General features: G+C 41.9%; 2 protein-coding genes across 2 annotated transcripts; both read right to left on the bottom strand.

The window, feature by feature from the left end:
- Positions 1 to 378: 378 nt before the first annotated feature.
- LOC139545863 (processed variable antigen-like) lies at positions 379 to 2,102 on the bottom strand. The gene is made up of 2 exons (XM_071354066.1): positions 1,953 to 2,102; positions 379 to 978 (listed from the first exon to the last, which is right to left on the bottom strand). The coding sequence occupies exons 1-2, from the start codon at positions 2,100 to 2,102 to the stop codon at positions 379 to 381; spliced, it is 750 nt and encodes a 249-aa protein (XP_071210167.1).
- A 301-nt stretch (positions 2,103 to 2,403) lies between these two features.
- eeig1a (estrogen-induced osteoclastogenesis regulator 1a) lies at positions 2,404 to 27,917 on the bottom strand. The gene is made up of 12 exons (XM_071354193.1): positions 27,608 to 27,917; positions 27,256 to 27,424; positions 9,632 to 9,752; positions 9,351 to 9,380; positions 8,444 to 8,560; positions 6,456 to 6,502; positions 6,184 to 6,329; positions 5,934 to 6,041; positions 5,641 to 5,836; positions 5,348 to 5,469; positions 5,160 to 5,229; positions 2,404 to 5,027 (listed from the first exon to the last, which is right to left on the bottom strand). The coding sequence occupies exons 2-12, from the start codon at positions 27,399 to 27,401 to the stop codon at positions 4,982 to 4,984; spliced, it is 1,149 nt and encodes a 382-aa protein (XP_071210294.1). The 5' UTR covers positions 27,402 to 27,424; positions 27,608 to 27,917; the 3' UTR covers positions 2,404 to 4,981.

The following is a 27,917-nucleotide window of genomic DNA, read 5'->3' as shown; positions in this document are numbered from 1 at the left end:
GCCTGGTTCTGGACCTGATCACACAGGCTCTGTGTAGCTTGCCTGGTTCTGGACCTAATCACACAGGCTCTGTGTAGCTTGCCTGGTTCTGGACCTGATCACACAGGCTCTGTGTAGCTTGCCTGGTTCTGGACCTGATCACACAGGCTCTGTGTAGCTTGCCTGGTTCTGGACCTGATCACACAGGCTCTGTGTAGCTTGCCTGGTTCTGGACCTGATCACACAGGCTCTGTGTAGCTTGCCTGGTTCTGGACCTAATCACACAGGCTCTGTGTAGCTTGCCTGGTTCTGGACCTGATCACACAGGCTCCGTGTAGCTGGCCTGGTTCTGGACCTGCTCACACAGGCTCTGTGTAGCTTGCCTGGTTCTGGACCTAATCACACAGGCTCTCCAGCCACAGACCCATTATGGCCATCTGAGGAATGCCAGATGTTGTCGTTGCTGTAGTGGTCAGGGGTGTGGTCAGCAATGTGGTCGATGTTCTGGGCGGTCTGGTCGATGGCGGTCTGTTTGAGGGCGTTGTGGTTGATCGGGTCGTCAGCGTCCTGGTTGACAGCGGTGTGGTCGTTGGCACTATAGGAGGTGGCGGTCTGGACAGTCTGATCAAAGGTGGTCTGGGCATTCTGGTCAGTGGCGGTCTGGGCATTCTGGTCAGTCTGGGCAGTCTGGTGGTGGGCAGTCTGGTCATTCTGGGCATTCTTGTCATTCTGGTCATTCTGGGCGGTCTGGTCATTCTGGGCGGTCTGGTCATTCTGGGCGGTCTCGTCAGTCTGGTCATTCTGGGCGGTCTGGCCAGTCTGGCCAGTCTGGTCAGTCTGGTCATTCTGGGCGGTCTGGTCAGTCTGGTCATTCTGGGCGGTCTGGGCGGTCTTGTCAGTCTGGTCATTCTGGGCGGTCTGGTCATTCTGGGCGGTCTGGTCAGTCTGGGCGGTCTGGTCAGTCTGGTCGGTCTGGTCGGTCTGGTCGGTCTGGTCAGTCTGCACGCAGCCTCAGTGTGCTCATTGTCTATGTAACTAGATGGACTGGCTAGTAAGCGGACTGGAAAAAAAAGTATGTTTTTAGCCTGCTGTGCTAGCATCACAGAGCACTTGCTAAATTAGCTTGCTAGCTAACAACGATTCATCCCTGAACAATGACTCCTACTGGTATGAGGGGTAATGCACTTCAGTGAGAACAAGTTTACCATCCAGATGCATGTCTGGGTAACGTTACCCTGCTTAACTTTGAAAATAAGCTGTGTTGGTTTCAGCATTAATGTAAACACCTTTAGGCATTGATCAGCTTCCAAACTCATTTGCGTAGACTACCTAAATAACATTGAATAGTTGATGGCATGATGTTGAAACAATGACGTTGATTCAGATTTTCATTGAATTTAAATTGACATTTGACCCTAATTTCAATGTTTACAACACTGGTTGAAATGAGATTTAAAAAAACAAAAACACATGTGCTCAATGGGAAGTCTGTCTTCTGCACTATTATTTTCACAATCCATTTGAAATTTGTTGAATAGTTTTAATCTATCCAGTCCCTGTCCCAGCTGTGTTTTCAATACCCCCATACACTAGCCTACTCTGTCTGGCTTTGCCTCCCTCCATCCAGCTGAAAAGTGTAACGCTGCAACAATTGCTCATTATATGGGGGAATCATTCAATGTATGATTCTATGTATGAGGGTCGATGTAATACACCATACAGAAGTAGTCTAAAACAAATTGTGTGCATGGGTTTGTGTGTGTGGTGTCAATGGTCATTTATGTGGTCTGGGAGCAGAGTGAGCTTTGTGAACCGCCTGGAATGCGTCAGCAGTTGGGCTCTAATGAGTTTGTCAGTGGCATTGTGCTGCTACATTACAAATGGCTGCCTTAATGAACCTTCCTAAACAGACAACTAGCTCGAGGTCTACACTTCAACATTGTCAAGATGAGGTTTCAAATGGTTCTCTTGACTTTATCCATCTGCTTTGGTGCCGTTTCATCGTCTCCCTCCATGTCCAACCCTCCGCCCTCGGACTTGAAGAGAAAGACAGGCTGTTTAAAAATGAGTAACTGTAGATGCATCATGAAGGACGGCTCAGGGGTGATAAACCTGGTAGCCATGGCGGATTCAGACGGATTCTTGGGACACCTAAAGCCTGTGCCCTCGGAGAACGCACCACCAGATGCAGAAATCCTCCTCTCCTTCAGCCCCTGTCAACCGTTCTCTGAGCCAGAGGACCTCGCAGGGACAGACTGCACAGATGTGGCTGCCTGTTTGACAGTCAGGTATGTACTTTTTTGTTAAAATCTTAATAGCTAAAACAAAAAAAACACACTAGTAGTGGCAGTCTTTTGTTTTGGACAATATTACATTCTGCGAAGCATCGATATAGGCCTAAGTATTTACAAAGGATCCCAAAGATTAATCAAATGATTCATTTACTGAGCAGGTTTTACAGAAATAACAGATACATCAGTCATTACATAAACTATGGGAGACATGAGGGCAACGAATTCCATTACAACAACAGCTTGCAGACACTGTCTGTTTCATATTCTGGTAAGCAGAAGTGTAAATCAGAAGCGTCATTATTATTGTGGTCCGTGCGCTCAACATTGATATCACCTTTCCCTTTCTCTAGTCCTAGAGTACACCCAACCCCTGACAGTAGTACACTACCGTTGTAGTCCCAACAGATCCACTTCTTTCGCCCTACACTTTAATGGAGACATTCCCCTGCAAATCTGGGTGGAGAGTCCCTGTGCATGTCCAAACGCCTGTGCCCTGGGGGACGTGGGTCCTGGCACCATCTTCCTCATCATCCTCTCCCTCAGCGCCACTGCCTACTTTATCCTGGGTAAATACAGTGTATCCACATGTAGATACAGACTGGTGACAGCAGGTGCCTTACTATATTACCGTGTGCCCTCTTGAGCCCCTTCTAACCTCTCCTCTGTGCTCCTTCCCTCTCTGTGCTCCTTTCTACAGGGTCCTGTGCTTTGCGGCCATTCAGGGCAGGCAGTGGAGTGCAGATCGCTCCAGAGGAAAGTCTGTGGTGCATGCTCTGTTACATGTTCACTGAACGCAGAGGGGGTAGGAGGAGAAGATACATCTCCCTGCAAGAGGAAACCCTGTGAAGCATGGGATATCGGATAAATGGGGAATGAGAAAGTGGAAGATGACACAAAGCTACTGCATATGAAATGACGCTGAGGGAAACTTGGGCTTGAGATCGATTATATTTCCAATGATTTGACTGATATAGAAAATCATGTCTCCTGCATGTATATGTTAATGAGTGGGGTTAATAGCAGTGGGATAGCATAACTAACAACCAGACTAACATTTTAAACAAAGTTATTGCTCCATTTAGTTTAATAAAGATTGAAAACAGAAGAAAAAAAATCAAATACATTTTTGAAACATTTAGGGAGGATCACAAAAATAGACTAGAATTACTGTTCATTTTAAAATCTAGTATACATGTGCATTTGTTAAAATGACAATCTAAGATTAATAAATGTTTTAACAAGATTAGACAAAATGCTAATTTATGTGTAGGACACTGGGGTTGTGTGTATAGCTTAAACCCCTCTTCAAATAGGAAATAAGAACGGGAAAAAAAAGAATTCAATCTAAAGTGCTGTCGCAATGAACGTCACACATCACCTGAGACCATTCAATGTAAACCCAGCTGTGCTCAATATTAGCCCATGTGATAACTGATATTTTGTACATAATGCACAGCAATAAATACAGAATCTCATTTAAGACATTCATAGGCAGACAACTGACAGATAATATGTATCAGCACATTGCAAAATGTTAACTCTGAACAAGTGTATCAAACCTCCAAGAATTCAGTCCATAACAGCTCTATTAGTCACATATGATAGAAAAAGTATATCCCAGTTTACATTCAGATATGTAGGAAAACAATTTGTTCTGTATTTTTCAACATCACTGAGAATGTAATTCTATAAAAACAATAAACAGGGAACCTTCCAAACCTGTAGTGCTTGATAAATTCCATTTAAAAAATCTAACAAACCAGCAAGCTGGTTGGAAAAACAAACAAATGATGAATGATCCTTCATAAGATAATAATGTTTGAAGACATCTGCCAGTGTAAAAGACTGCTGAATATGTATAGTCAAGTCTGACCCCTAGTTTCTTACCCCTTTGGTGTTTGCAGATCTGAGAGAATCAGACAGTACCAAATAGCCATCTAATGGGTTTAGAACTTATAGCATATAAAACTTCCCCCATATTACTACACCTACCCAGTTACTTGAGATCTGTACACACTAAAAATGACAGGCTAGGACCTACCAGTTTTTTGGGGACATGATTGAAGATCAGAGACTGATCCCTCAGCAGGCCATTTCTTCACAAGGGGGCGCCAGAGTACTACAATCTAAATGGGATTGAAACCAGTCAGACCTTGCTGAGAACTTTCCCTCTTCTCCATCACCAGCTCTCCAATAGTGACTAGCACTGTCATCACAGAGATGATCTGGTGCTTTGGGTCATGTATGAGAAAAATACATTCTAAAGTAGCGCATATAATGTGTATTGTGTATTTTCTTTACAGTATTACATTTGTCCAATCGTTATTTCTCAATATTTGTGGAAAGGCTGAGGATAGAGAAATGCATGATGTCACTTCCTGATCAACAGGACAAGAAATATACCATGGAAACAAAGATACTGCAACAACATACAGCTGAAATGAGTTCAGACTTAAGCCACATCTTCTGGGGGTACAACACATTAGAAATAAAGTGCAAAATGACCAGACAAAAACTGAACAGTTTACAATCAATCAGACCCCATAGGGTAAACAGATCCACAACTAAACATGAAAACTGTGCGGTACAGTCCTCCTCTCATGGCAACCAGCTCAGCTGGTGCTCCAGGATGACTACCATATGTTTCTAGAGTTAGTCCACAAGCTTGACCACAGAGGCCTCAACTTAAACTCACATCTTCACCAGTCCTAATGGCTCTCAATCACAACGGGCTCATAGACACCGGCGGACACCCTGAAAGAACGAAAAGTAGGAGAGTAAGAGGTGTGTGTGTGTGTGTGTGTGTGTGTGTGTGTGTGTGTGTGTGTGTGTGTGTGTGTGTGTGTGTGTGTGTGTGTGTGTGTGTGTGTGTGTGTGTGTTCTCACCTGTTTCCAAGCTGTAGCTCATTCAGGGAAGTGGTCCCGTCTCTACTGACAAACAGTCGCAGGTTACTGTCTGAAGAGGAAACAATCACACCAAGAGAGAGCCAAATGAAACACAGTACAATAGAGGCAGTTATGTACAAAAGAGATTGCAAAAATGTGCTGGACAAGTGAAAGGGCAGGCTTCATACCTTCAGTGTTACTTATGTCACCAAAGTTCTGGCTCTGGACGATCTTTTCAACTATATCGTCAGCATCGATGCGGGTGTCATTCACCCAGGAGGGATGGCTCTCCACAGAATCCTGCTTCCTCCTGTCACAGGGTGAAGGGGAAAGGTCCAGTCATTCAACAGCAAGGTGACAAACAGCAGTCATACAAAGAACAATATCAGTAGTGTTTCACTGATGGATTGGAGTGTTTCATAGATTGTCAAAACAGACACATTGGGCTAAACACATCTGGTGGGTGGGAGATAGGTCTTGCCTGGGGGGTCTGTTGGATGGCAGGATGGGTCGTGGGGGGCGAGGGGGTCTCTCTGGCCGGCAGATGTCGCTCTCCCTCTCTGGGGGGGTGTCTACGGTCACACTCAGGCCCCCAGAGGTGCTGCTTCCTGTGGAGGTGTTCCTCCGGTGTGTGAGATCAGACAGACTGGAGGAGCAGGAGTGCTCTGTGCTGTAGCCTGCGGAACAAGAGTTTACATTACTGCCATTGGTGCAATTACAGTAACAAAGAAATATGACCTCTGGAGAGGGAAGACGGGGAACAGGAATACACACCTGAGATCCTGCTCAGCTGGCTGGCGTAGCTGGAGTTGCGAGAGTGACCCGACTGGAACACTTCTCCTGGGCTGGCCACCTGGGTCTGGTCTGGCTCCTCTGGAAGTCCTGACACCAACCAGAACCACACCTCAATTAGTCAGTCCCTCACCATGTCTCCCAGACCTGGGTTAACTGTTTAGTGTTGATGAGATAATCATAAAACACCCACAGTTACCAGGTTTAATCAGATCCTTCTTGCATGTCATACCTGAGCTGATGACAGAGGGTCTGGGCTTCATGGACCGGCCCAAAGAAGGGGGCCGGTTAGGGGTTCCAGTGCCCTCACCCTTGCAGTCTAGCTGCAGGGTATGGTCCTGGCCTGAGATCGAGATGGACTTGGCTGTGCTGGGAGCGCTGCAAAAAACATGACTGGTCAGTCCACATGTTATACTGTGGGAAAAGTGGCGACAGCATCAGGTTTACTAAATGTATGATGATGAATGACAGATCAGAGATTTGAACATCTATCAGGTCACTCACGTTTTAAAGCACGGATCTCCAGAGAGGAGGGTCATCCCAATAGTCACCTTCAGAGAAGATCCAGACAAAGACAACTTTTATTACAATATAAAAAGTAAAAGACAGTGAGTCATGTTTGCAGGAGCTATATCAAAAGTTCTGCTGAGGTGCTGGGCATCAACAGCTCTGGGTGATCAGTTGTTATGTGTCCCAAGTGGTCCAGAGCCCCACCAATATCCAGGATATTTGCATGCAATTCTGGTATTTCATGTCACAACAAAACATATCAGTTAGCAAACATTGGTTATATATATTTTTTACATAGGTTGATCTAATAAAGCATACGTGGTTGCTTTCCGATTGCATTGTTGTTTTGGTAAATTTTTATTGAATAAGACTGCTCAAAAATGCAGCAGTTTCAGGCAGACAGAGAAAGCACAGAGCATAGGTATCGTTGGCACAGGGTGCGGTCACTCATGGGGTCACTACATCACCGCAGCACCTGCTGGGAGAGCTAGCCAGCAAAAGCCCCTCTTCGGTGCCCAGGGGCCAGGGTTCTGGTCTAGAAGCACAGTTTCAACTACTCCTACAGTTTTGCTTCGGTACTGCAGTTTAACTGACGCCCGGCAAAAGACAATTTCCATAGATGGAAGTCAGATTTGAAAATTCTTAATAAGACACTATAGTCATCACCTCTTTGCACAAAACATCCATTGAATTATTCAAATAATTGTCACTGAGGACGTTTATTAGAATTTTTTTAATCTCTCACAATTACAATTTTATATTCATCCAATGTCTGCCATGTTTTTGGATTCCGTGATTCCGTTGTTGCTGCTTGTGCTCGCCCAAAAAGGCTCTTTGACATTAGCAACCAGTGTTGCCAACTAATTTTCAGGGTAAGTTGCTAGAGGCAGGTTGATTTGTTGCTAAAAGTTGCTAAATGACATTGTGATGTCATTGCGTGATAACGTAAAACTGCGTCATTGCGTAGAATACACAATAACGTTACTCAAATTGACTGGCCATCTCAACGAAAAATATGATTTGACATTTGTTCAGGTACAGACTCCCACTCTTTTCTGTTCTTCTGGCTGTACAATTTTGATTGAGACATGTTGATTGATGTTGTAAGTTCTGTTCAAGATCAAACATTCGTGACCAACTATATTCATTGGGTTTGGCTCATCGAACCCGTACTACTGCTGCTGCAGTCAGCCAACAATGATTTGCAATTTGCTGCTGGCCTGCTGCTGCCTGTGCACGAGCTGAGCGCCTGCTGCTGACGTCACTCACAATGCACTTTTGCAGCCAGGCACGTGAGTTGTGACAGAGAAAATCGTCTTTGTGTCATTTAGAGGGAAAATGCGTGCATTTTAGCATTTGAGTCATTTTTCAAAAGTTGCTAAAAGTTCTAAATAAATGTTTTAAAGTAGCTAAATTTGTTGCTAGGTGCTGTTTGAAAAAAAGAGTTGCCAGGGTAGTCTGAAAAGTTGCCAAATCTAGCAACAAAATTGTTAAGTTGGCATCACTGTTAACGACAGATAAATCAACGTCTTATGCCCGCCAACTTTGATTGGACTGATGTGTCAACTTCATAGCTAGAATGTTCACCAGAGCTGTTGCCAGAGAATTTAATGTTAATTTCTCTACCATAAGCCGCATCCAATTTCGTTTTAGAGAATTTTGCAACCGCAGACCACATGTAACCACGCCAGCCCAGGACCTCCACATCCGGCTTCTTCACCTGCGGGATGGTCTGAGACCAACCACCCGGACAGCTGATGAAACTGAGGAGTATTTCTGTCTGTAATAAAGCACCTTTCTGGGGAAAAACGAATTCTGATTGGCTGGGCCTGGCTCCCCAGTGGGTGGGCCTATGCCTTTGTTGCATGTTGACTTTATATTTTTGTTCAGTATATATTAGTTGTTCTGTTCAACCAAACCCAACCCTGAAAAGGTCCCAAGGTCATCAGTCGACTCCTGTCCACCCAAGCTCAGTCACTTACCTTCAGTATGGAGTTGTCCTGTCTGGTATTCTTGGTGTCGTATCCCTCCAGTAGACAACAGCGCACCGCAGAGCCTGAGCCAGCGAACTCTGCCATGTTTAGGTCAGTAAAACCCAGCTGAGGGAGAGCAACAGTTACATTAAAGGTAGACTCAGCGATATGACGTAGATAAAGAAAGTAAACAGCATTGTGGGTCAAACTAAGAGTTCTGAAGAGTGAGACTCAATTTCTCCGCTGTGTTGTTGCCCTGGCTACCACGCTGTGTACAGCGTGAAGCAAACCCGTGCACATGAGCCGAAACTGTGTGAGAGCAAGGTCTTGCATCTCGCTCATCTCAATATCTGCGGTGCTGCTTGTGGCAACGTCATTTCACTGAGTCTACCTTTAAGTACAGTAGTTTTAAACTTTCATATACTGTGACATACATGTAGCCATCTGGATGTAGAGACAGACTGTATATGCTCCAGACACTTAGCCCTACTGTTTCTCATTTTAATCTCAGGTTATCCAAGAGGAGATGACTCTCATTTCCCTTTCTCCAGGTTTCATTTCCTCGAAGCTACTGTTTACAGATGTGTGTATTTAAGGAAGCCTACTTCCAAGGAGGAAAGGGGTTATATTTAGCTTAAGGAAATCCAGAAGCAGAACGTGAGAAAACACAGGAAGGGTCCCTGGCAACCTGAGTGTGCATTCTCTGTAAACTTTCCCCATCTAACATGGTATAGTTTACATATGCTTATACAGGAGTGCCAAAGTTGTTGCTTGTGTTTGTAGAAGTGGGGTGACTAATGTTCCTGTTTAAATGGAGTAACAGGAGTGTTTGTGTGTGTTGACATCAGGCTACAGTAAATTGTTTAAATGTGTTTATGGATATAGGATGTAGTGCTCAGGAGGAGTGGGCTCTTACCTTTGAATACGTTTTTCCTCCTTTGAGTTCCTGTAGGGAAAACAGGAAGAGGGAGATGACTCCTGAGGATTTTGACAGTCAGGCATGCAGTGGAGTGTGTGTGTTCAGCACTGCTCTACCATCAGATTATAGAGGCTACAGAGAGTTAGGGGGTGTTAATTGTACATGGAAAGATGCATAATCATTATTACATGCAGGAAACTGTAGCTCTGGATGTTCACAGAGATAACAGCATAGAGCTGTGTGTTGGTAAGAGAAGTCTCCAATCAGTCAACACAGACCTTCCGCACAGAAACCCGACAGATCGAGGGATCCAGCACTCCAGTCGTGGGGTTGGCACTCATTTTACACAAAAAGGTGAACCTCTTCTTCCATCGAACACAGTTCTCCTGAACCTCCACTCTGTGTGACAAGAGGACAGGGATCAACAAGGGGATGGCACTACAGCACAGATGCATCAATCTCAATAAAAAAGGAATCGGTTAACACGTCTGTTATTAGTGTCAAGAGAAATCGAAAGTGGAGAGTGAATGACAGTCATTACTGTTTGAGTGATCTCAAAAAAAGAAGTCACTAATTCAACGTAGCATATGACATCACTTGTGCATTTGGCCTCTCTTCAATGTCTTGCTCCAGTTTTAGAGAAAGTAAACTTGTTGTCGAGGAAACGGTGAACAATAATCTGCAGGCTTCTGTAAAAAGAAAGTTGATGTAATTAGGCCAGTGCCTGATGTCACCCTGTCCATTCATACGTTGAGGAAAATGGCTGAGAATACAGAGTGGTTGGCATAAAACATTCCTGGTGATAATCTACTTCCCATTTTAACATGCTTCAAACCCTCCTTCTCCCAACTGGACAGATGGACTGAGTGCAAGCTTTGACAGTACCACAGTCATGCCACGGCATGGACCCAGTATCCAGCCACTCAGAATGCACAGTAGAAACTGTAGTGAATTCAGTGCTTAATGTGGACTATGGAAAGAATAAATAACTTGCAGAGCAAGAGGAGCTAAATGTATAGGGCTAGATATGCATAACCCATCATCTTCAATGCAAACACACAGCCATGGTGGACAGATCAGCCTGGGTACTGTAGTGTGTACCACCTTCTGGGAGTGCTCAAACAATCAGGTATTACCAGACTGCAGTCAACTACACCAGAGGATACTCAGTGAAACATAACTATCCTTTAAAATTAGGCAAAACCCAAGCACCCTGTACAAGTGAGAAGGCAGTAAATGCAGCAGGCTTCCTGAGCGGTTGATCCAACAGAGAAGTAAAGTGCCTTCAGAAAGTATTCCCTTTACTTTTCCACGTTTTGTTGTGTTACAGACTGAATTTAAAATAGTTCAATTGAGATTTTGTGTCACTGATTTACACACAATACCCCACAACGTCAAAGAGGAATTTGTAAGGATTGACGCTGGAGACGAGAAGCAGGTACAGGGAGTGAACATTTAATAAACAATGGACATGAAACAGTACAGGAACAGCGTCTGGACGGGGGGGGGGGGGATAGGGCCAGCTGAAGCATGACGTGGGATGGGCGCCTGCAGAGCCCACCGAGGCATGAAGACCTCTCGAGCCAGGTAAGGTGTGGAAGCCCGACGTGCTAGCTGAGGCACCCCCGTTTCCATCGGCGACTGCACCCGGACCCGACATCACCAACCAAAACAAAAACCAAAAACTCCCAGATGCTTCCATTAGTGGCGTCAGCATTCTGTAACAATCAACGCTGGAGACGAGAAGCAGGTACAGGGTGTGAGCATTTAATAAACAACGGACATGAAACAGAACAGGAACAGCGCCTGGACAGGGGAAAAATAACGACATCAACGAAAATAATGCTGACACGGGGAACCAACTGAGGAACAGACAGATATAGACGAGGCAATGAACAAAGTAAAAGGAGTCCAGGTGAGACCAATATTGCGCAGCTGTGCGTAATGATGGTGACAGGTATGCGTAATGAAGGGCAACCTGGCACCCTCGAGTTCTGGAGTAAAAATGTGCTTAACAAATCACATAAGTTGCATGGACTCATTCCGTGTTCAATAATAGTGGTTAACATGATTTTTAAATGACTACACCATCTCTGTACCCCACACATACAGATAATTGTAAAGGTCCCTCAATCAAGGAGTGAATTTCAAATCACAGATTCAACCACAAAGACCAGGGAGGTTTTTCCAATGCCTAGCAAAGAACAGGTGTAGACCTTTCCATGAAACGCTTACAAGCCCTAAACCAAGAATGCAGTTAAGAAAAATTGAGTGTGTCACGTTCCTGACCTGTTTTATGTTATTTTTGTATGTGTTTAGTTGGTCAGGGCGTGAGTTGGGGTGGGCATTCTATGTTTTGTGTTTCTATGTTTAGGTCACTTGTAATTAGCCTTATAATGGTTCTCAATCAGAGACAGGTGTTTGACGTTTTCCTCTGATTGAGAACCATATATAGGTTGGCTGTTCACACTGTTTGTTTGTGGGTGATTGTCTCCTGTGTCTGTGTTTGTTTGCACCATACGGGACTGTTTCGTTCGTTCGTCGTTTTGTGTAGTCATTTTCCTGTTTGTGAGTTCATCGTGTTATGTAAGTTCTTATGTTCAGGTTCGTCTACTCCGTTTGTTGTTTTGTTTAGTTTCAAGTGAAGTTCGTGTTTTCGTCTTTACTTAAAATAAATCATGTCATATCAAGACGCTGCATTTTGGTTTAATCCCTGCTCCTCCTCTTCGGATGAAGAGGAGGAGGAACGCCGTTACAGAGTGGTTGCGTTATGCAAAGAAATAAAAGTTTTGTCCTGAATACAAAGTGTTGTGTTTGGGACAAATCCAACAAAACATATCACGGAGTACCACTGTTTATATTTTCAAGCATGGTGGTGGCTGCATCATGTTATGGGTATGCTTGGCAAGGACTAGGGAGGTTTTTTAGGATAAAAAGAAACAGAATACAGCTATAAGCGCAGGCAAAATCCTAGAGGAAAACCTGGTTCAGTTGGTTTTCAGACACTGGGAGATGAATTCACCTTTCAGCAGGACAATAACCTGAAACACACGGGCCAAATCTACACCGGAATTGCTTACCAAGACGACATTGAATGTTCCTGAGTGGCCTAGTTACAGTTTTGACCTAAAATCGTCTTGCAAAATCTATGGCAAGGCTGTCTAGCAATGAGCAACAATCAACGACAGAGCTTGAAGATTTATTTAAAGAATAATGGGCAAATATTGTACAATCCAGATGTGCAAAGCTCTTAAAGACTTACAGCTGTAAATCGCCACCAAAGGTGCTTCTACAAAGTATTGACTCAGGGGTATTTCTTAATTTCATTTTCAATAAAATTTGCTCAAATTTCTAAAAACGTTTTCACTTATGGGGTGTTGCGTGTAGATTGGTGAGAAGAAAAAATATATTTAATACATTTTGAATTGAGACTAACAACAAAATGTGGAATAAGTCAGGGGGTATGAATACTTTCTGAAGGCACTGTACCTAAGACTGACCATCACTGTTCTGAAATAAGCACAGGGGTGTACTACAGTCCCTTTTGTCAAGCAACAGAAAATAAACTCACTGCCATTCAGGTTGGGTGTTGTGCAAAGAGGAAGAATTTGCCATGTGAACAGCGGTCAGTTAGCACATGGTCCCTAACCAGCTGACACATTTGATTAACTATAGGAGCTGCAGAGGGGCTTCAGTATAGTGGTGGGTAGTCGTTGGCTCCTTGCAGGGCACAAAGCCAAGGCACGTGTTCCTACTCCATGCCATGCAAGGGAGTGACGTCATAGGATCATCTGCCCAAAGAAAAGTTCCAGGTGAGCCACATGTGATCCCTACAGTACCTCTACATCAGGGACAGCATGTCCCCAACTGCACACATGGCTTTTACGATGTAGACCCAGAGTATCAATTCCACACTTTAGGCATACTATCTGAAGTCACATGACTGACAGTGACACTTTATACACTGCTTGACTAGTACATGGCTGTCCCCTCTGCATTGGCAAATGGCTAAAATGCAAGAGATGTGATCCAGCCTTCCACATAATGAATATATAGCACTGTTTAAGTTTATACAAATTCTTCCCTTCTTTAGTATGAGTGTCGGTTCGACAAAAACTGAACCCCACCACAGCAAGCATTTTAGATTTACACTAGGATCCATCATCGTGCGGTGAAACATCGGAAGTCATACATTTTCAATGGAAGGAAAGCGAGAGAAGAGGAGGGGACCGGTAAAAGCGATGCGAGCATGGGTAAGGGAGCTGAGTAAGCCGGGACTAAAGTTCGAGAAAGCTGAACTTTATTTACAGTTGAAGTCGGAAGTTTACATACACTTAGGTTGGAGTCATTAAAACTCATTTTTCAACCACTCCACAAATTTCTTGTCAATAAACTATAGTTTTGGCAAGTCGGTTAGGACATCAACTTTGTGCATGACACAAGTCATTTTTCCAACAATTGTTTACAGACAGATTATTTCAAATACAACTCACTGTATCACAATTCCAGTGGGTCAGAAGTTAACATACACTAAGTTGACTGTGCCTTTAAACAGCTTGGAGTATTCCAGAAAATGATGTCATGGCTTTAGAAGCTTCTGATAGGCTAATTTACATAATTTGAGTCAAATGGAAGTGTACCTGTGTATGTATTTCAAGGCCGACCTTCAAACTCAGTGCCTCTTTGCTTGACATCATGGGAAAAATCAAAAGAAAATCCGCCAAGACATCAGAAAAAAAAAATTGTAGACCTCCACAAGTCTGGTTCATCCTTGGGAGCAATTTCCAAACGCCTGAAGGTACCACGTTCATCTGTACAAACAATAGTACGCAAGTATAAACACCATGGGACCACGCAGCCGTCATACCGCTCAGGAAGGAGACGCGTTCTGTCTCCTAGAGATGAACGTAGTATAAACAAAAATAGAACTGTTTGGCCATAATGACCTTCGTTATGTTCGGAGGAAAAAGGGGGAGGCTTGCAAGCCGAAGAACACCATCCCAACTGTGAAGCACGGCGGTGGCAGCATCATGTTGTGGTGATGCTTTGTTGCAGGAGGGACTGGTGCACTTCACAAAATAGATGGCATCATAAGGGAGGAAAAGTATGTGGATATATTGAAGCAACATCAAGACATCAGTCAGGAAGTTAAAGCTTGGTTGCAAATGGGTCTTCCAAATGGACAATGACCACAAGCATACTTCCAAAGTTGTGGCAAAATGGCTTAAGGACAACAAAGTCAAGGTATTGGAGTGGCCATCACAAAGCCCTGACCTCAAACCTATTGAAAATTTGTGAGCAGAACTGAAGAAGCGTGTGTGAGCAAGGAGGCCTACAAACTTGACTCAGTTACACAAGCTCTGTCAGGAGGAATGGGCCAAATTTCACCCAACCTATTGTGGGAAGGTTGTGGAAGGCTACCCGAAACGTTTGACCCAAATTAAACTATTTAAAGGCAATGCTACCAAATACTAATTGAATGTATGTAAACTTCTGACCCACTGGGAATGTCATGAAAGAAACAAAAGCTGAAATAAATCATTCTCTCTACTATTATTCTGACATTTCACATTCTTAAAATAAAGTGGTGATCCTAACTGACCTAAGACAGGGAATTTCTCCTAGGATTACATGTCAGGAATTGTGAAAAAACTGAGTTTAAATGTATTTGGCTAAGGTGTATGTAAACTTCCGACTTCAACTGTAAATCATCTGCGATATTGCGACGGGAGAGACCAATCGAAGCTCCTAATAGATTGGCTGACAATGGCGAGGCTAGCGTTGCTAGGCAAGTGCCACTTGTATAGCGTTAACGGCCAGTTATGGATCAGCGCAAACTGGTGGCAGCTGCTGCTAACACTCCCCTCCCCTTCACCCATTATATTTTTGCAACTCTCACCAACACTGCATGTCCAGTAACACTTTTTCCTCCCTTCCCAGTCTCTCTTTTTTCTTTTTATGCATCTCTCACTTTAGGTCAGGAATGACTGAAACCCAGCTATGGTGTGTTAAGCCAATTGGCCAAATAAAATAGTTGTTTACTGGAGAATCTATTAAAAAACAAGTCATAACTCCACTACTGCTGCTTTGTATTACAAAAACAGATTCCAGCTAATTGATTGGCTACAAACCTTTAGTAATAGTAGGCCTACACAAACGCCAACAACTTGCATGACTATAAACCTTCAGTCATACTTAAATGTCTAACATACATGTGTTCCCCATTTCCTCTCTCAATGATTCATCTTGTACATTCTATAAATGTTTTAAAACACTTTTTATGCAAGTGTTTTTGTTCATTACCATTTTAGATTTTTCTTCTCTAATAGGTTCTTTATATAGTCGTCCCTTCATGTTTTGCCTTGGTTCTTAATGCTGTGCCACACACACTTGTTTAGCTCTTATCAGGAGCGCCACACTAATCACTGCCCCCCTTTGGTCTGTCTCTGAAAACGTTCTCAGCCACATTCCACATACCAGATGGCTTTATTCAACCACCATGGCAACCACACGCCTCAAACCCCCGACTACAGCGTTCATTCAAAACAGGAGTGAAAGAGCTAGAGCACTGAGGAGAGAGACGGGGGGGGAGGAGGTCTGGAGACAACACTTAACAACCAAACTCATTGTAACAGCAGTATCTGAGACATTCCCAGAGTCAGTTCACAGATACACAAGGCCACAGGGAGTAATCAACAGGGACCTCACCAAGGAAACGCAACACACCGCACTGAGAAAACAAGGGGAGATATACAATATCTGAACAATGTTGAAAGACAATCCTCATTGAGGCCAGCCCAGTTCTCAACACCAGCATGACCTGTTACATCCAGACCCAGAGCGAGTTAAAGTGATCACAAAACAACACAAACATCAGATAACAAAACTTAAAAAGGAAAATGCAGGAGTTGTGGCAATAAAACCACACAGGAAAAGGAAAAAGGGTGAGAACTATGACTATTGACTGAAACGGATTGAAAGTTTACACAACGGGCAGATGTTGTTGTCAAAAAAGGAAATAAGTCAGTGGAACAAAAAGTTGTTCACCACATTGAAATCACAGTCATATCCACTAGTAGCTATATCAAAAGGAATTTGTTTATTTGAGAGCTACAGTACACCGTCACCCCCTACTGTGCCCCAGTTTAGGATGACTCAGTCAGGCATGCTTTACTATGGGATTCTTATCTCCCATCCTGTCTCAGAGGCTGGGTGCTGTCCTCAGGCCCTCTCCAGTAGCAACACAAAATAGCAGCAGGCCTGTGTCAGCCACTGGCCCCTGACAGGACTCGGATAAACAGCCTAGCCCTGGGAGAGCAGTGTGGAGAGCTGAGGAAGCTGCAGTGAACGATGACTTCAGGCCATGGTAGAAACAGTACACTGAGCCTACACTTGACTTTGAAAAATCTATTTTGGTTATTGAACTACAGTAAGTGAAGTGGATTTACATCCGGTAACAGAATTGCGGTAACAGAATTGCATCATGGGTCCCTGATCGGTACTACACAGAAATGTGTTATTATGGATATGAATGTCATTCTCTTCATGGTGATATATTCTAAATATGTACACAAAGTTAGAAATATGCAATATCCTCCGCTGCATATAGGGTATCATTCTACACACTGGCTATTATTTTAATGAACTCCGCCCCACAAAAAAAAAAAATGTGGTTGGTCCGGACCAAATATGATATCTATACTGAACAAAAATATAAACACAATATGCAACAATTTTACTGAATTACAGTTCATATAAGGAAATCAGTCAATTGAAATAAATGCATTAGGCCCTAATCTATGGATTTCCTGACTGGGCAGGGGAGCAGCCCTGGGAGGACATCTGCCCACCCACTGGGCCAAGCCAATCAGAATTCATTTTTCCCCACAAAAGGGCTTTATTCCAGACAGAAATACTCCTCAATTTCATCAGATGTCTGGTTGGCTGGTCTCAGGCGATCCCGCAGGTGAAGAAGCCAGATGTGGAGGTCCTGGGCTGGCGTGGTTACACGTGGTCTGCGGTTGGAGGCTGGTTGGACGTACTGACAAATTCTCAAAAATAATGTTGGAGGCAGCTTATGGTAGAGAAATTAACATTAAATTCTCTGACAACAGCTCTGGTGGACATTCCTGCAGGTAGCATGCCAATTGCACGCAACCTCAAAGCTTGAGGCGTCTGTGATAGTGTTGTGACAAAACTGCACATTAAAAAAAGTGGACTTTTATTGTCCCCAGCACAAAGTACACCTGTGTAATGAATTGTACTGTTTAATCAGCTTCTTGATGTGCCACCCTTGTCAGGTGGAGGGATTATCTTTGCAAAGGAGAAATGCTCACTAACAGGGATGTAAACACATTTGTGCACAAACTGAGAGAAAAAAAAGTTCTGTGCGTATGGAACATTTCTGGGATTTGTTGTATTTCACTCATGAAACATGGGATTAACACTATACATGTTACGTTTATATTTTTGTTCAGTGTAATTAACACAGTTTTGGACATCAAACTAGAGTACAGTTCAGCAGAGTAGAGTTCAGTACAGTTCAATAAGTTAGTGTACTCAACTCTACTGACATTTTAAAAACTTGTGAAACAGACTTCTATCGTTGGTTCAGATTTTGTCCGGTCCAAACCTGAACCAATCTTTGAGTAAGTTTACAAGCACACTAATAGTTTGATATTAAATGGATTATGGCAGTAGGCAGATTATGCAACACTCTGTTTATCGTCATAAGGTCAAAATCAAAGCATAAACCGATTAAAACACCTGTTTTTCTGAGCAATCTTTCAAATGATTATGACATGTAAACATCTTTAAAAAATGAAATAAAAATTAAAAAAAAAAAAAAAATTTAAATCGGTGTTCCAGCAGTGTATTTGATCTGGGCATGTGCTTGCGGCATCCGATCGAGCCTCCCTCTTTAGCGCAAGTGAAGTGTGTTCGGAACAAATTAATGTATGCGTAGTAGAATTAGTTTTCACATACAAACTTAACATGCATGAACTCAGAATCAAATATGCTCCCCAAAAATAACATGTTCGCTGTGGTAGAACGTCATCTTGATTGGCAATTTTCTGCATTTATAAGTGCCATCAGGTAGCCTGATTTCAGATAATCCATGTAAACAGGATTATTAGGGGAATCGTTATTGCAAAGCATGTAAACATTTTAAATCGAACTATTATATTAATCTATCCACAATAAATTACATTATTGTGTGAATGTAACCGTACTCATTGACGTCTATGTTTGGACCAAATCAAGGCCGCCCGGATCAAAAACTACATCTGTGGATGTTGAAAACAAGGCAGGGCGGACTGACCAAATATCAACTACTTTTCAACATCCATGGACGTCCGGTATCGGTCGGTGCACAGTGGATAAGGATGCTGGTTACAGTAAATGCAAAGAGGGGGCTCATGGGTAGGTGTCAGTAAGAGGTGGGAGAGATGACATTCACTAGAGAGAGAAGAAAGGTGGAGGGAGGGGTTGTCCAGACTGTTTTAACACTTGCTTTGCAGGTGACCCAACTGTGGTTTGTGACTAATATGATTTCCCATTGTAGCCAATTCAAATGCAGTAAATCAGTTAGTGATTTTTCAGAAATTCTGTTACCAATTCTTAAACAAGGCAAATAATTTATCCAAAACTAAGTATAAGTGTTGATATTAGTTGGCAGGGGCCTTTACTTCAACAGGATTGTGTTTTGATGTATTTATAAACACCCTTTAAAACATGTTCTGGTAGATGTTTTCCAATACCCCTTTTCCATCTGTGTGACGAGAAATCAAATCCTTTGCTTATTCTTAATATTTTGGATAGAAAATGTTTGAAAAATGTATAAAATGTATAAAAAATATATATAAATACAATCCTAGCTGATATGATGACATGCTCCTTTGAACTTTACATGTTGGTGCTTATGGTCCTTTTACATGGAAATGCCCTTGTCTAATCAAGGCGTATGAGGCTCCAGTCCAGGCCATTAATGCAGTTATCAAATGTAGGCAATGTGGCATTTCAATACAAAATACAGTCAGTAGCCTGCACTAATCCTAAATTAGCATGTACACTGTACATTCATTGAAAGTGAAGGCCATTTTAAAACAGGATGCTCCTTGATTACCTGGTCAAAGACCAGAAGAGGTGTGGCAGACCCTCGTCTCTGTTCTATGGATGGGGCAAAAGAGGTGATGGGAAAACAGGAAACAGCTGGACAGCAGCCCGTCCCAGTGAGTCAACCTCCACATCCGCTAATTTTACTCTTCTTCCAATTCCCCCACTCTCTACTTCACTCATTCTTCCATTAACAACAATCATCAAAATTGTAAAAAAAAAAAAAAAAAAGTTTATAAAACAATTGTAATAAATGCAACAGTTGGACAATGTATGAAGATACTCCAAACCTGTCAATCCATCAGATACTGACTGAATTACAGCACATAAAACATTTTACTGGCACAGACAATTAATGAATGGAGTTCAGGGATTTGTGGGAATTCAGGTATTCAATTTATTATTACCTTTTTTTCTTAGAATGCACTTATATATATATTTTTTTTTTGTTTAGTTTTTTGAATGGTATCAGGTATTTAATATTGTGTGGGGGGGAATGTAGATGTGCCTCATTTGCATAAATGCACTAGTTATATTTGCATGTATGAATAAATTAACAAAGGGGGGAACAGGGCTGCAACCATCAAAAACATACTGTTTACCCTACCTGCATTCACCTGCCCTGTCTAGACTTCCTCGTTAATTACTGTTGTTGTAACGTTCTGTTGTAACGTTCTGTTGCATTATTCAACAAGTGTGTCAATTGCAGGAAACCCTCTGATTAAAAATCAACACACTTGGCTCTAGATTACACCTACTGTATGCATAATTTACATTGTTTGCGAGATCTAATATCACTATAATCCAAGTGTCCATTTTCGGGAAGTTGCTTTCATTACAGCATATCTAATTTGCAAATATTTCAACTGTAATAAATTATTACTTTTTCAATTACACAAAAAATTAACACCCATCAAAATAAAGTGATCTTTCTTGTGATGTAATTGTTGAGATGATGCGTTAAATCCCAGACGAAGTGTTAGCGTTCTTATAGATGCAACGGAAAGACAATGTATTCCATTGAGCCCATTTCAGCCATTACTGGGGTGTGTTTGACACGTCATTACAAACATTTCCGTTGTCGTAACGTTGACGGGAAAAAACAATAGGTATAAGCAAGAGTATGAAAGAGTCGCAGGAGTAAAATTAAAGTAATCAATCCAGCATGATTTAAGTGACAAGTTGATTTTGCACCCCTCAAAACACAGGAAATAGATAGCTGAAAAAGAGATGTATTTTTATTGATTTTTTAACCTTTTGTAACTAGGCAAGTCAGTTAAGAACCAATTCTTATTTACAATGACGGCCTACCCCGGCCAAACCCTAACCCAGACGACGCTGGGCCGATTGTGCCCCGCCCTATGGGACTCCCAATCACAGCCGGTTGTGATACAGCCTGGAATTGAACCAGGGTCTATAGTGACGCCTCTAGCACTGAGATGCAGTGCCTTAGACTGCTATGCCACTCGTGTGGGCGGGGCATGAGTGTTGCTTCTTCCATCTAGTTGTCCCTATAACCCCCTCCATGATCAGATGTGTCCTCTGTTAATCAGGAAGGAGAGCAGTCTGTGTGCAGCAGGCAACAGGCATCCAGGCAGGGAAGAGGGAACCTGAACATTCCCCACCATGTCTGTACCATGCAGCCCAGGCCAAATCTTATCCAGTTCAGGAAATGGATCTAATCAGGCCCCACTGCCACATCAAACACGCTCTGCTCACTGCTGGCTCTTAAAGCTAGACTCGAACAAAACAGATATGGGTGCTAAAACACAAACTCATGCAGGGAGTACAAATGGCTGGGCTGTTTTCCCTTCTACATTTGGCATGAAGAACAGTGGTTATTCAGCACAGAAATTAATATACAGTATGTAGTGTAGCTCTTAGCAAGACCTACATCAGAAGACCCAAAAATGAGCTTCCAGAGTCACATTAACAGCATGTGATCCCCCTTGCTTACGGCTTGTGTTACAACCATTAGGACTGAAGCATTTCCACACTAAGGAGCATGGCTCATTGGTCAAACTCCATGGATTTCAGAACTATTTCAGACACAACAACAGAACAAAGGGAGTTGTGTGTGCTGTACTCCCCAGGCCCTGTGACATAACACGACATCTCTAGCAGAGACAGTGGGACCCTCCCAAATTAGTCTCTTTTTCTAAGAAGCCCTTGTTTTCTGCACTCGGGTAACAGAGATAATCAGAGACAGAGTTGCCAGATAACTCAAGCAGATTGGATGGAGACAACCGGTTATATAATGCTCAAAAACAGGCTTCATGTGTGCACAGCACACCAAGGTCTTGTATCATTGCATGCAAAAGGAAGTGGAGGGCAACAGAGTTAAAAAAGTGTGTTTATCAATGATGACAGGCATAGGAGAGAAACAAAAGCCATACACAGTCCTGGGACACAGGGTGGCCACAGTTCGGAAGTTCAGTTAGGACATACTGCATCATAAGGTTCTCCATAGTGGGGAGAGAGATGAGCTCTTATCTGAAAGCCCAGAAAAATGGTTTCCTCACAGGTCAACCAGACGGGACATGCTCCAGCTATTCTGATGTGGAAGAACCTGACTGGTAATATGGAATCAATAACAAATTCAAAGTTTGAAAGGAAACTCAGCTGTATATTAATAAAATATACATCTTGGAAATGTCCTGGAAGACTGTGTGCAGTCCTGCTGGTAGTGTAAAATGAGGCTGACATGAACAGTTACTGTTCTCTATATATATACACAAACGTATATGGACACCCCTTCAAATTAGTGTATTCGGCTGGAAGAACACTTGACTGGCCTGCACAGAGCCCTGATTTTAACCCCATCGAATACCTTTGGGATGAATTGGAACACCGACTGCGAGCCAGGCCTAATCGCCCAACATCAGTGCCCAACCTCACTAAATGCTCTTGTGGCTGAATGGAAGCAAGTCCCTGCAACAATGTTTCAACATCTAGTGGAAAGCCTTCCCAGAAGAGTGACAGCTGTTATAGCAGCAAAGAGGGACCAACTGAATATTAATTCCCATGATTTTGGAACGAGATGTTTGACAAGCTGGTGTCAACATAACCAAAAGTAAAAATGTGGCGTGACAAATGCTTATGAACTCAGATCCAAACAGTTTTCTTTGAGACATAACTCAGGTTCCCTTAATCATGTTTTTGCACAGCTACCCTTCATCTGATGTCACACAACCCTCTCTACCTAACACTGCGAAAGCCCCGGAGAAGCATCACTTTCCTCTCCAGCCTACTTTTCAACAAACACTCCCAGATCAAATACCGGACTCCTTGTGTGTTCCCATTTATATTACTAAAGTAAACAATGCCCCCTCACATAAACATGTGTTTTATTTCACCAGGTGTTAGTATGCCCGTGTTTGGGTGTGTAGCTGAAGGAGAGGAAGAGCAACAACATTCTACAATCTCTACTTCCATAATTTTTCCTAAAAGCTTTCCCATCTCTGTACAATTAAATGTTGTGTGCTTTAGGGAAGGAGTCAGTAGTGGTGTCAGTTTTCACAAAGGGTGTCAGATCCAGACCATTACAAGTCACCCTGTCTGCCCAAAGTGAGCTAATTCCTCCTGGTAAATGTCCTCTAACTCCAACCACTACACTCCACTCTGTCTGGGGCAACATGGAAAAGACACAAAAGCTGTTGATGTGTTGAGGTTGGGGAGGGGAGGGGAAGGATTGTATGTGACTTGAATGGAAATGTACAACTTGGAGGACAGAGAGCTTAGACAAATGTCTGCAGAGGGCTTTTCTCCAACTCAATTCTTTCTTATGACCCAGTTACCAGTCTGACCCACTTGGCTTGGTTCTAAACCAGAGCTTGGAGGTTAATGGTGTATCAGTGGCCTGCCATATTCAAGACACAAACCCTTCATTTTAAGGATCTGCCCCCTTCTTTCAATTTTTGCCTAAAATGACATACAGGCAGATAGATTTGGGTAGCTCAGGACCTGAAGCAAGGATATGCATATTCTTGATACCATTTGAAAGGAAACACTTTGACGTTTGTGGAAATGTGAAATGAATGTAGCAGAATTTAACACATTAGATCTGGTAAAAGATAAAACATGCGTTTTTTTGCTATTTTTTTTGTACCATCTTTGAAATGCAAGAGAAAGGCCATAATGTACTATTCCAGCCCAAGCACAATTTAGATTTTGGCCACTAGATGGCAGCAGTGTATGTGCAAAGTTTTAGACTGATCCAATGATCCATTGCATTTCTGTTGAAAATGTTGTATTAAGACTGCTCAAATGTGCCTAATTGGTTTATTAATAACTTTAAGTTCATACCTGTGCACTCTCAAACAGTAGCATGGTATTCTTTCACTGTAATTGCTACTGTAAATTGGACAGTGCATTTAGACTAGCATGAGGTTGTAAGTAACAATAACATTTCCCAGGACATAAACATATCTGATATTGGCACAAAGTGTAAATTAACAATAACATTTCCCAGGACATAAACATATCTGATATTGGCACAAAGTGTAAATTCTTGTTAATCGTATTAGCCTACGTTAGCTCACTCGTCCCGCGGGGGACCCACCGATCCTGTAGAGGTTCATTTGTTTTTTAGCCATTTGGTTTGCGGAGTGATTCCTCACGATCCCCCCCCACGCACACAAGAGACAATGATTTTGGTGATTTTCACAACATTTTGTCCATAGAATTGTCATTTGGAGGAAGGATTGTTGACATATATTTGACATTTAGATCCAAAAGCATAATTGAGAAATAATTTATCAAAGTTGGCAAATTTTGGACATTTTGGCCTTACCCAGTCCTCCTTTAAAACCTGTTTGGGATAGGGGGCAGCATTTTCACTTTTGCATGAAATGCGTGCCCAGAGTAAACTGCCTGCTACTCTGTCCCAGATGCTAATATATGCATATTATTAGTAGTATTGGATAAAAAACACTCAAGTTTCTAAAACTGTTTGAATGATGTCTGTGAGTATAACAGAACTCATATGGCAGGCGAAAACCCGAGAAACCTGGAAGTGCGAAATCTGAGGTTTGTAGTTTTTCAAAGCTTGGCCTACCGAATACACAGTGTCTATGGGGTTAAGTTGCAATTCCTAAGGCTTCCACTAGATGTCAACCGTCTTTAGAAACTTATTTCAGGCTTCTGCTATAAAGGAGGGGGGAATGGGAGCTGAATGAGTCAGTGGTCTGGCAGAGTGTCTCAGGCTCGTGACGCGCGCTCCCGACAGAGTTAGCTCTCGTTCCAGTCCTTTGCTACAGACAATGGAATTCTCCGGTTAGAACATTATTGATGATTTATGTTAAAAACATCCTAAAGATTGATTCCATACATCGTTTGATATGTTTCTACGACCTGTAATGGAACTTTTCGAGTTTTTGTCTGGACCTAGTGCTCATGAAGATGGATTACTGGGCTGAACACACTAACAACTAGTGGCTATTTGGACATAAATGATGGACTTTATGGAACAAATCAGTCATTTATTGTCGAACTGGGTTTCCTGGGAGTGCATTCTGATGAAGATCATCAAAGGTAAGTGAATATTTATCATGTTATTTCTAACTTCTGTTGACTCCAACATGGCCGAAATTTCTTTGGCTGGATTTGGCTCTGAGCACCGTACTCAGATTATGCTTTTTCCGTAAAGTTTTTTTGAAATCTGACACAGCGGTTGCATTAAGGAGAAGTCTATCTTTAATTCTGTGAATAACACTTGTATCTTTTATCGATGTTTATTATGAGTATTTCTGGGATTTCTGTGGCTATCTGCAAGATCACCGGATGTTTTGGAATCGAAACATTATTGCACGTAACGCGCCAATGTAAACTGAGATTTTTGGATATAAATATGCACATTATCGAACAAAACATACATGTGTTGTGTAACATGATGTCCTATGAGTGTCATCTGAAGATCATCAAAGGTTAGTGATTCATTTTATTTATATTTCTGCTTTTTGTGACTCCTATCTTTGGCTGGAAAATGGCTGTGTGTTTTTTGACTTGGCTCTGAACTAACATAATCATATGTTGTGCTTTCGCTCTAAAGCCTTTTTGAAATCGGACACGGTGGGTAGATTAACAAGATGTTTATCTTTCATTTGCTGTATTGGACTTGTTAATGTGTGAAAGTTACATATTTCTAAAAAATATTTTTGAATTTCCCGCGCTGCCTTTTCAGCGGAATGTTGTCGAGGGGTTCCGCTAGCGGAACGTCTGCGCTAGAAAGGTTAATACTCCATAGTGTTTCATCTGTAGGTGCTACAAAGCAAACATTGGTGTCATATGAAGCTGTACCGCTTGCTCTGTAATATGAGTAGTACTTTCATTTAAAAAACTCATTTTTACATTAATTTATGAATATAGAAAGATAAAACATGAATATTGAAAATATAATATTTGGGATTTTGATCATTTTTCTATATATTGTTGAACATAATAGTGGGATCCCTGTTGGGTGGGGTCCCTGTTACTTTTACGGTTATTGTCTAATTTGTAAGCATTACCAACAGAGTGAATGTTTAAATCAGTGGTATTTAAACTTTTTCAGCAGGGACCCCATTTTTTCCACCAGAATTTCTGGGGACCCCATTTTTTGTTACGTATTTCTTGCGACCCCACCCCAAATCTTATTACAAAACCTTAAAAATCAATCAATTTAGATTTTTACATCAACAAATAACCTTCAATTCATTGCATTTTCATCTCATCAAAATGAAAAGAAACCAATAAATACAATTTTTATTGAGTAAATGTATCTTTCAAATTATCTTTCTCAAAAACGTGTGTATATTGTCCAATGACCTGTACTTTTAATTTGTAGTCGCCACTCCAAAAAGAAGAAGATTGTTTGGTTTACATTTTAGCAAACCCACTGCAGTTCCGGTCACGACCCCGACTTTGAATACCAATTATTTAAATTGATTCAAAATGATGTCCCTCTGCTGGTGATTTGTAGGATGTGCAATGATATAGTTAAAAGGAGGGCTGTGATTGGTTACATTGCCTACTATGCCAATTGCTCTGTATAAAATGGACCATAACTTTAAAACTAGCAGAGATCGCACTCTGGAACGTTGTTGTGCCAGTACAGTATATTATGTTCAACAATATATAGAACAATTTGGTATATTTTCAATATTCATGTTTATATTCTTCCATATATTAATGTAAAAATTATTTTTATTGAAATAATAATACTACTCATATTACAGAGCAAGTGGTAAAGCCAACTCTGTATTTTTGGCATCTACAGATGAAACATTATGGAGTCTTAAAGGAGGCCTGGGTAAGGCCAAAATGTAATACATATGCCAACTTGTATTAATTATATTTCATTCATGCTTTTAGATACAAATGTCTGTCAAAAATACTTTCTCCAAAGCACTATTCTATGGATTACATTTCGTGAAAATCCCCAAAATCATGTTATTCTTTTCTACTGTTTCGTGAGGAATCACTGATATAAAGCTGAAGGTTGGTTAACAACTAAAATGTATAGATTAAGCTATGGATGCAAGGACTGACAGTGCATAAGACCAACATGACAATGTTAGTCAGGCCTAGGCTACTTTGAATCTAAACATGATTTGTTTACAAAGACATTGTTTACAAACAATGCAGTAAAACAACATTGTGTTTTGGGTTATGATAGAGTAAGAGTGGTGTGAGGCATTTAACAAGTTATAACATTATGATAGCAGTTTGGTTATTATGTAGGCTACTGTATTGCCCATGCGACATGCGCACAATTCATGCCCACAGCAAGCACAAAATAACATTTTACCTTGATGAAGTTGCAACAAAGTCTCCACCGTCCAACAATCTCAGCTTGCAGAACAATACTCCGTTGACAAAAGGCACAGCGGTCAGCTCCTCCAATGTCAAATGTGTCTGAAACTTGAATTTCTTCTTTTTCACAAAAAAAGCCATTGATGAAGGATATTTTAATGAACCTATAAACAATGATAAAAAACACATGATTAAGGTGCTGATAAGCCTCGTTCATAGATTAAAAACTCGACAGCCTACATAACATATTAATTCATATTAAATTCTAAACCGATGTGGTGAATATAGCACATTGAAACAAACTTGCAAACTGACAAAATGATCATCCCAAAACATGAATTACATACCTTGAGACCGAACCACAGTTTAGATTGTCACCTCACAACTTTTTTCTTGTGCGCTTGATGCAATGCGGGCTCAAATGCTGTTGGGCTAACGACCCGCCAGCTTGGAGAACAAACCATAGTAGAACAAGCAACACATTTGTCTGAAACTTTTCTGTTCAAACCAGCTTCTGATGCTATATGAAATACAAATCCTGACATGTATCTCTTTTTCACACATCGCCAGCTAAAGCTAGGAAAGAGACAATTCACATGCCATTGGTGACCCACACTCATAAAGAAAGACAACCCTAATGGTCAGTATTATTACCCC

Source organism: Salvelinus alpinus, chromosome 19 (assembly GCF_045679555.1).
Source record: "Salvelinus alpinus chromosome 19, SLU_Salpinus.1, whole genome shotgun sequence".
NCBI lineage: Eukaryota > Metazoa > Chordata > Actinopteri > Salmoniformes > Salmonidae > Salvelinus > Salvelinus alpinus.
The sequence above is the reverse complement of the archived record's forward strand: the minus strand, read 5'-3'. Positions and strand labels throughout refer to the sequence as shown.

Bases quoted from the DNA above. Each gene is read 5' to 3' on its own strand.
- eeig1a (XM_071354193.1), bottom strand. From the start codon at position 27,401: ATGGCTTTTTTTGTGAAAAAGAAGAAATTCAAGTTTCAGACACATTTG. The intron at 9,381-9,631 runs GTCTGTGTTGAC...TTTTCCCTACAG, and splicing joins GTCGGGTTTCTGTGCGGAAG to GAACTCAAAGGAGGAAAAAC. The intron at 5,230-5,347 runs GTATGAAGCCTG...TTTCCTCTTCAG, and splicing joins TGACATAAGTAACACTGAAG to ACAGTAACCTGCGACTGTTT.
- LOC139545863 (XM_071354066.1), bottom strand. From the start codon at position 2,102: ATGGCTACCAGGTTTATCACCCCTGAGCCGTCCTTCATGATGCATCTA. The intron at 979-1,952 runs GTCAAGAGAACC...GGCTGCGTGCAG, and splicing joins CACCAAAGCAGATGGATAAA to ACTGACCAGACCGACCAGAC.